Source organism: Nannospalax galili, unplaced genomic scaffold, assembly GCF_000622305.1.
Source record: "Nannospalax galili isolate Female #2095 unplaced genomic scaffold, S.galili_v1.0 scaffold690, whole genome shotgun sequence".
Lineage (NCBI taxonomy): Eukaryota > Metazoa > Chordata > Mammalia > Rodentia > Spalacidae > Nannospalax > Nannospalax galili.
Genome location: NW_008329288.1, coordinates 1,354,235 through 1,363,063, shown reverse-complemented (window position 1 = coordinate 1,363,063; position 8,829 = coordinate 1,354,235). Strand labels below are relative to the sequence as shown.

At 44.5% G+C, this 8,829-nt stretch overlaps 1 protein-coding gene across 2 annotated transcripts in view; it reads left to right on the top strand.

The window, feature by feature from the left end:
- Positions 1 to 758: 758 nt before the first annotated feature.
- The window catches only part of Dcps (decapping enzyme, scavenger), a 64,523-nt gene continuing 56,452 nt past the window's right edge, over positions 759 to 8,829 (top strand). The window contains exons 1-2 of one of the 2 annotated variants that reach the window (XM_008834615.2): positions 759 to 1,003; positions 5,531 to 5,705. In XM_008834615.2, the coding sequence (XP_008832837.1) occupies positions 806 to 1,003; positions 5,531 to 5,705 (373 nt within the window). In that variant the 5' untranslated portion in view covers positions 759 to 805. Of the gene's footprint in view, positions 1,004 to 1,087; positions 1,215 to 5,530; positions 5,706 to 8,829 lie in introns of those variants that run through there. The other variant, XM_029564289.1, reaches the window with a different exon arrangement.

Genomic DNA, 8,829 nt, shown 5'->3' with positions numbered 1-8,829 from the left:
AGAATGGCCACAAAAGAAACCTACTAAACCCAGAAACCACAAGTTTTATTATTTTTTCTGCCCCCAACTGTGATAAAAGAATAATACAAATCATATGCTAGGGTAGCTGGGCACAAACACAGGCAAACTGGATTTAGAGGAGGAAGCCTCCAGGATGGAGGGGTGGGAAGCCGTGATGGAGACACTTCGGCCGTTAGCTTATATGTACATATAAAGGAAAAACTGAATCATGACAGAAATTTCAGTAAAACAACGAAAATGAGAGGAAAATGGAAATAAGATTAAATACTATTAAAAATAACTAAAAAGTAAAGTGGCTTATGGATTTATTTCAAAACTATTCTTCCACAACCTCTTGTGAGCTTGGATGTTATTTTAAAATGTTTAGAATATCTTAAAATTCAAGCTGGTGTCCGTCGTGCACAAAGGGCTCTCCCGCTTTCCAACCCGGGCAGGGCTACGGCGGGCCCTCTCGCTGCGACCCATCACCCATCGCTAGGCCGCCTCTTCGGGACCAGTTCCTCCCCTTCCTTTCCCTTCCCTTCCCCCCAGCAGGACAGCAGGACCCGGGGGAGCACAGCGACTCAAAACGGACCTTTCGCACGGGTTTGGGGGACTCCAGCCCCGCCCTGCGCAAATCTGGCAGTAAAGCGTTGAAGCGCAGAGCCTACCGGGAATGTATCGGCCCTGCCTGAGCAGGGCATGCCGGGAGTTAGAGTCCAGCCCCTCAAGGGCGGTGAGGAACTACAGCCAGGGGCGGGGCCGTCGACTCGTAAGCGCAGGCGCAAAGCTTCTTTCAGGCAGCATGGCTGACCCTGCGCCTCAACCTAAGAGGAAGCGCGAGCAAGAGGCAGAGGAGGCAGAAGCCCTGAGCACCGAGGAAAAGGAAGCAGGTGTTGACAATGGTACCTCGGCCCTTGTCCGCTTACCGTTCTCTGGCTTTAGAGTGCAAAAAGTGCTGAGGGAGTCTGCGCGGGACAAAATCATTTTCCTGCACGGAAAGGTACTATTAAGCGGCCGTGGGTGGGAACGCGGGAGGAGGAAACCAATCACCGCCTCTGAAGCGAATTTTTTCTGTTTCGGGAAATACCAATCACATAATTGGGGAAGGAGGCGTGTACCACGACCCTGCAGGGAGTAGCACTATGACCCGTGGAATTAAAGGACTGAACACATCTAGATGGGCTTTCTGCTTCCCTGGAAATATCTGCCAGGTTAGAAACCGCTTGTTAAATTTCCCGTGCTGTTCGGCATCGCTCATTCAGTGTATAAACTCGCTGGGAGCCCAGTAATGTTTCTAGGTGTCTTGTTTGGGGCCCTCACCCGGGAAATGATGGTCCCAGCTTTACATGGCCTCAGCCCAAGTTGTTAGCCCATTCCGCATGCCATGCACTTTTACTTTTACGCATGACAGGGACTGAGGCCTGTGCTTGGGACCCAGGTCTGGTCTGCTGCGTATCTATGTGGAGGCAGATGTGCTGTTGGCATCAGGAGCTGAAGAGACGGTTGGAGACCCATCTCACAAACTAATGAGGAGGCCTAGCCAAGGGCAGTTAGGGGGATTTCCCTAGATCATGGGAACTTAAACTTATTCCACTCGTGACTCTTCAACTGAGAGATTAAAAAAAAATTTTTTTTTGTGTGTGTATTTCATGCATAAAATCATCTTTGTACCCTTTTCCCCTTTGTCACCCTCCCATAGCTGCCCCCTCCACTGGAGTTCATACATTTGTATTAAGGCCTATTATGTAGAGTTAGTGTACCAAGATGTCCCTCAGTGCAAGTTCATCCACCAGGGTTTAGTCAATCTAGAGTCTCTCCCTTCAAGAAGATCAGCTCTTCCTCACCCAGCAGTAATCAGCTACTAATAATTCTTTGACTAAGATTGGGGCTTGCTGTTCATTTCCACAGTTCTGTACTGGGTTTTTGTCTGCCCAAGTTTGCATAGGTCTTTGCTGACACCATTGCTGTAGGTTTGTATGAGAAGGGTCCCAGGTGGCTGGAGGACTATTTCTGTATGATCATGCACCTCCTCTCTGGCTCTTACAATTTTTTTGTCCCCTCTTCTGAAATGATCCCTGAGCCCTGGGTGGGTGGACCTGTCCAGGGATCCACACTCTGGCGACTCATATTCTCTGCTTTTTGGCCATTTGTGGCCCTTTGTGTTCCTGGCCCTCTTGTATGAGGGAGCTTCATTGATGAGAAGTGAATGATGCATTAGTGTTCTCTTCATCCCTTGTTCTATGTTCCCTGAGTGTTAGGTGTAGAGGTTGCATCCTAGATGTGCCACTTAGGCTTGGGCAATTCCAGAGAATCCCTGTGTGTGACCGGTGGTGTAACTCTAATAATCTCTGTCTGTTGAAAATGAAGCTACTTTGATAGGTGGTTACTGGGATACTTGTCTGTAAATTTAAGGATCCATATTTTGCACATAGTAAGAAATTACATTTGCCTAGGGATATGAGAGCCTTGGGGATTTTCTCTAAGATCTGTGACCTCTCCAGCTATGTGTATTTGGCTAGGTTTACAGTACCAGACATGAGTTTCCTCCCATTGAGTGGTCTTTAAATCCTATTAGGTAGCAGCTGTTGATTAGCCACTGCACCAATATCATTTGCTGTGCTGGTCATTGATGTGGTTTTTAGGCCTTGAAGCTGGGGTTGGTCCATCAACTGATGTTTTCCCTTACCAGCTTGTGTAGTGCTCTCCAAAGCTATAAGAGCTAGCCTTCAGGGGAGATAGCTTCCAGGTCAGTTCCAGCTCCATTGCTCCAAATCCTGTGTCCGAACTATGTCCTATCTTCAGCAGTAGGATCTTACCTTCAAGTTCTGGAAGGCAATTAAGGGCTGCAACAATAGCCAGTGTAATTTTGGGAGTCTCTTGGGGCTACCCTAGCCAACAACTCAAAGGCAGGTTTAACCTGTCCCCTTGAGAGAATTTTACGTGACCCCGTGTATATAGGTATATAAAATAGCTATACAAATCAAGTGTTTAATGATGATTATAAATTAATTTTTAAAAACTCTTTGGTATGTATACTTTTACCACTTATTAAAGTAGAAAGCAAATTTGCATGCTAATGAGATGGATGTGCTTGTTTACTTTGCAGAAAGAATGAAATCCTGGTGGAATATTTGGTATTGCATGGCAGAGCATTTTCAGTATTTTTCAAAGTTAATTGATTTTTTTTTTTTATATTTATTGTGTGTATTGCCTGCATGTATGTGAGTGTACCCGTGTAGTGCAATGCCGCGGAGGTCAGAAGAGGGCTTTGTATTCCCCTGGAACTGGAGTTAAGGACGGTTCGTAGCCGCCATGTGGGTGCTGGGACTCGAACCCAGGTCCTCTGCAAGAGCAGTCAGTGCTCTTAACCGCCGAGCCAACTCTCCAGCCCCCGTTAATTGATTTTTTGATTTTATAGTTGTCAGTGCTGAGACTGCCACTTTGCATAAATAGTAATACAGGTAGCAGAAGTATGTGTAGGGCCATTTCAGAAAGTACTGAAAATTCTGTCTGAATCTAAGCCAAAATTCTTTTAACATTTTTTAAGTGAAAATCAAGTCAGCAACTCAAATAGCATTTTAAAAAAATCAAGCATTCTAACATGATGCAGTCCAAAGACACACTAGTTGGATACTTACATGGGAATGATGGTAGGAAGTCTTTCTTTTCCATAATTAAACCATTCTGCTGAAGAGCAGGAAAGTTTGTATGTGTGGTAAAAACACTTCATAGCACGTGGTAGTCTTGGGCCTGAGTGAAGGTGTTCCAGGAAGCATTTGTTGGTATTGCATGGTGTGATGGCATAACATTGCAAAATGCACATGTGTGTTTGGAACCAAGACTACAGTGCAGTTGTATGATGCAGCACAGATGAACACTGCCAGAAATACTTTGGATTCATTATGCATTAATTTTGAATTAAGTTTTGGTTGTTTTGTGTTCTTCAGAAACCTTTTACTCTTGAAAAATTTTTCCTTACCTCCATTTTCAATTATGTGATTCTATATAGGGTTACAACCCGTAGTTTAAGATGTTGTGCTGGAGAGATGGCTTAGTGGTTAAGAGCACTGGCTACGTTTGCTGAGGACCCAGGTTCAATTCCCAGCACCCACATGGCAGCTAACAACCGTCCTTAACTCCAGTTCCAGGGGACTCCAGCACCCTTTTCTGACCTCCTCTGACATTGCACAACATGGGTGCACTTATACACATGCAGGCAATACACTCATATACATAAAATAAAAATAATAAATAAAATTTTAAGAAAAAAGAAGTTGAACCTGAGACTGGGGAGATGGCTCAGGTGGTAAAGTGCCTGTAGCATAAGCATGAGGAACTGAGTTTGGATTCCCCCATCCACATAAAAAGCTGAGCACAGTGGTGCCACTCTGTAACTCCAGTGTGTGTGGAGGTAGGGGAATAGGCAGATCCCTGGAGCTTATTGGCTGGCCAGTCTAGCCAGATTGATGAGCTCCAGGTTCAGTGAGAGAACCTGTATCAAAATAATAATAATGTTAGAGAATTGTCAGGGAAGACACCCACCATTGATTTCTGGCCTACACAGACTTGTAACACACACACACACACACACACACACACACACACACGAAGCTGTATTCTAGAACTACTAGCCTCAGCTCACATGTTTAGGAAGATCAGGGAACCTAGGCTTCCATGTCCTTCTCTCTCTGTCTCTTGTCTTTCATTATGTCCTGTCTGGTTTTCGGAGCCCCCTTGTCTTCAGTGTACATCACCTGCTAAAGATACTATACTTGAGAGCCTTAGAGCTAGGAGTTAGTAGGGAAACCAGGATTCTAGTTTCAGTTTCAATAGTGACTGTTCACATGACCTTGGACAATGCACTTGATTTCTCTAGTCTAGACTTCAGTTTCTTCATCTTTTATTCTAAAGTGGGGAGAGCTTGGCAGGTCTTGTAAACCTAAATTAGAAGATGGTTGAGAAACTCTTATCTTTTGGATGAAAGGTGTGAGAATTTCCACAAGGATATGGATTAATGTGCCTCTTCTGAGAAGAAACATGAGTGCTAGACCCTCTCAGAAGGAAATACCAGGTACTGTGATTTCAGAGGCTCTGGAATCCTAAGTGCTAGGATTTCTTTCTATTTACTTTGATTGTGTGTATATATGGTATGTGTGTGTGTGCACATGTGGGTGTATACGTATGTGTATGCATATGGGAGCCAGAAGGGAACCTCAGGTGTTGTTCCTTAAGAGCTACCCCTTTGGTTGGTTTTTGAGACAAGCCTTTCACTGGTAAGCAAGCCCAGGGATCCACCTCTCTCTCTCCCCAATGCTGGGGTTAAAAGCAGTGTCGCCACACTTGACTCTTTTTACATGGGTTTTGAGGTTAGAACTCAGGTCCTCATGCTTGCGTGGAAGGTACTTTATCAAGTGAGCTTTCTCCCCAGCCCCACATGTTGGGATTGCAGAGGCCTTGGGAGCTTCTCCTTGTCTCCAGACTTCACCAATGGCCCTGCCCTTGGACCCACTGAAGTCTCTGCTTGCAGGTGAATGAAGACTCTGGAGATACAGGCGGAGAAGATGCTGTTGTGATCCTGGAAAAAACACCATTTCAGGTAGAACAGGTGGCACAGCTCCTGACAGGGAGTCCTGAACTCAAGTTGCAATTCTCTAATGATATCTACAGCACGTATCACCTGTTCCCTCCAAGGCACCTGAGTGGTAAGTGGTGGCTGAGGTGGCTGCATGTGGGGAGATTGGAATGGTAGGAAAAAGAGTATTCCAGATTTGCACATTATAATATGGTAGTTCTAAATGGAAGAGGGAAAGCTTACCTCCCACCCCAATGCTTGTCAGTCTCTGAAGAAAGTCTTGGTTGACCAGTGTGTGCTACTGGTAACTAGTGTATAGAGGACAGAGATGCTATGAAATGTTCTACAATGCGTAGGTCAGGCCACCACAACAGAGAACTGCCAGTAGTGCTGAGGTTGAGAAATCCTTCCTGGTGTATTGTGGGGGAGGAAGTGTGATTCTTGGCATAGAATAGTAAATTCATCTACTAATGAACATAATTGATAATCATCAATACTTTTAAGCCCTTACTATTATACTAGCCAGTGTGCCAAATTTAACACATTTAAGCCACAGACATTTACTCCTCAAAACAACATTATTGTGAGCGGACTTTATAGGTGAGGAGACTGGGATTTTGAAAGGCTAAGTGGGCCGGTGGGACTGCTCAGCAGGTAAAGTCATGTGCCACTAAGCCTGATGACCTGAGTTTGAGCCCTAGGAGACCACATGAGAGGAGAGAACCTATCCCTACAAGTTGTCTTCTGATTTGTACACATGCTATGGCATGTTAACACACACACACACAGACACAAATAAATGTAAAAAGAAAGGCTAAGTAACCACTCCAAAAATCATATGGCAGTAGGTGACAAGAAAACAAAGTCTTTGAGTAAACTTACACCATGTTCTCAAAACTCCCACCTCTGGGCCAGACAGTATGCTGCGTGCTGCACAGATACTCACTTCCTTGAAGGAATCCACTCTTTGGTAGAGGAGACAAGCAGTATGATTGGGCAGGATGGGCCTGAGATGGTTAGAATTCACAGACAACAGAAATTTTTTTTTCATTGAAAATATTTTTTTAATTTATGAAAAAGACAAAGATTCCATGCCCAAAGCAAGACATGACATGTGTTCTAGTTTAATTTCTACTGCTGTAATAAAGATATCTTGACAAAAATCAATTCGGAGGAGAAAGGTTTTATTTTAGCTCCTGATTCCTTTACTGCAAGGGAGTCAAGGCAGCAGGAACTTAGCGTAGTCACACGCACAGTCAAGAGCTGGAAGGAAGGAAAGCATGCACACTCCCTTACTTGCTTGCTGGTGCTAAAATCAACTTCTCAACTTTTGTACAATCTAGAATCCCCTGCCTGGGGAATGGTGCCACCCTCAGTGGACTGTGTCTTCCCAAGTCAATTAAGACAGTTCTCCACAGACATGCTCACAGGCCAGCCCAATGTAGACAATCCCTCATTGAGACTCTTCCCAGGTGATTCTAGGTTCTGTCAAGTTCACAAAGCTAACCATTAAACATGTCAAGATCTCCCTCTGCTTCCCTGGGCCTGCAGGACCCACAGCAGGCCTCTCTCCTACCCGCAGGCCTCTCTCCAGGGTAAGTCCATTGTGCCCTCCGTGCCTTTACTCCCCCAGCATCATTTACCCTCCCATCTCCACCACTGTTCTCTCCTCATTCCTTGTCTTGGGGCCCCAGACACCTGGGGAACCAATACTGCTCCCTGATCCTTTTCATCCAGACAAAGGTAGTGTCTTCTCTGGGACCCAGGAGCATTGCTTCTGGGCCTGGCCCCGCCCTCAAATCCCTCTGCTTCCCTGGGCCCCCACCACCCGCCAGCCTCTTTCTGGGATGCTGGGGCTGACCTTTCCTCTTCCAGATCCTTTGCATCCAGACCAACCCAGCTCCTCAGTGCAGTCCCCAGGAGGCCTTGGGGCCTCTTCCCGCCTCATCTGCCTTTGCATCTCTCTGTGAGGCGACCACCAGCTGCCCTAGACCAGCATCTTTCCTGGGCCAGGCTCCCAGGCCTGAGGCCAAAATCGTTCCTGGAGGGATCCAGACCTTAGGAGAAAGCCTGAAAACATCTGACCCTCACCTGAGTTGGACCTCTGTGGGAATTCCTGAAGACAAAAGCAATCTGGCCACTCCAATATTAAATCAAAAGAGAGAACCGGAAGCTTATACGAACCAGCTTTTCATGCCCAAAAAGTAAACCACAAAGACTCATAAAGTTCACAAAAAGAAGCAGACCTAAACTTGAAGGCCTGTGTCTCACACAAGAATCAGAAAAAGAATCAGAAACTACAAAAGAAATTCACATGTCAAAATCACAGAGAAAAAATAATAACATGAAAAGACAAAATAACATATCACCACCAAATACCAATAGTCCTCTAAAGGAGTACAATGAGAACTCCCTAGAGATAATGCAGGACATGGAACTCAAAAGAACAAGTATAAACATGATAAAAGAATTCAGTGAATTTAAGGAACACACACACAAAAAAGAAATTGAACTGAAGGAAGATAGAGATAAACCGGAATGAATTCAGAAAAGAGAAATATTGAAGAATACTCAGGCTGAAATGAAGAAGGAAGTGAAACACTCAGTAAGCCAATTAGAAACGACAGGAGAAAGCCTCACCAATAGAACGAACGAAATGGAAAACAGTATCAAGACTGGAAAACAAAGTGGACGAACTAGACCACAAAAGCAAAGATTATGAAAAATTTAAGAAATCACAAGAATGGAATATGCAGGAATTGTGTGACACCATAAAAAGACCAAACTTACGAATCATATGCATACAGGAAGGAGAAAAATCCCAAGATAATGGCATGGACCAGATCATAGCTATAGCTTGATTCACCATCCATCTCAACTCATGAGAACTACAACAAATCTTCATGGAAGAAAATTTCCCAAAATTAAAGAAAGACTTGCCCATACAAATACAAGAAGCATATAGAACACCAAACAGACAGGACCAGAAAAGAAACTCTCCACGGCACATCGTAGTAAAAACACTACACGTACAAAACAAAGAGACAATTCTGAAAGCTGCAAAAGAGAAACAACAAGTCACATATAAAGGAAAACCCATTAGGATTACAGCTGACTTTTCAGTGCAAACTATGAAAGCCAGAAGAGCCTGGATCAAAGTATTCCCAGTTTTAAATGACCACAGATTCCAACCCAGATTACTATAGCCAGCCAAAATGTCTATTATAGTCGAAGGGGAAAGAAAAATCTTCCAT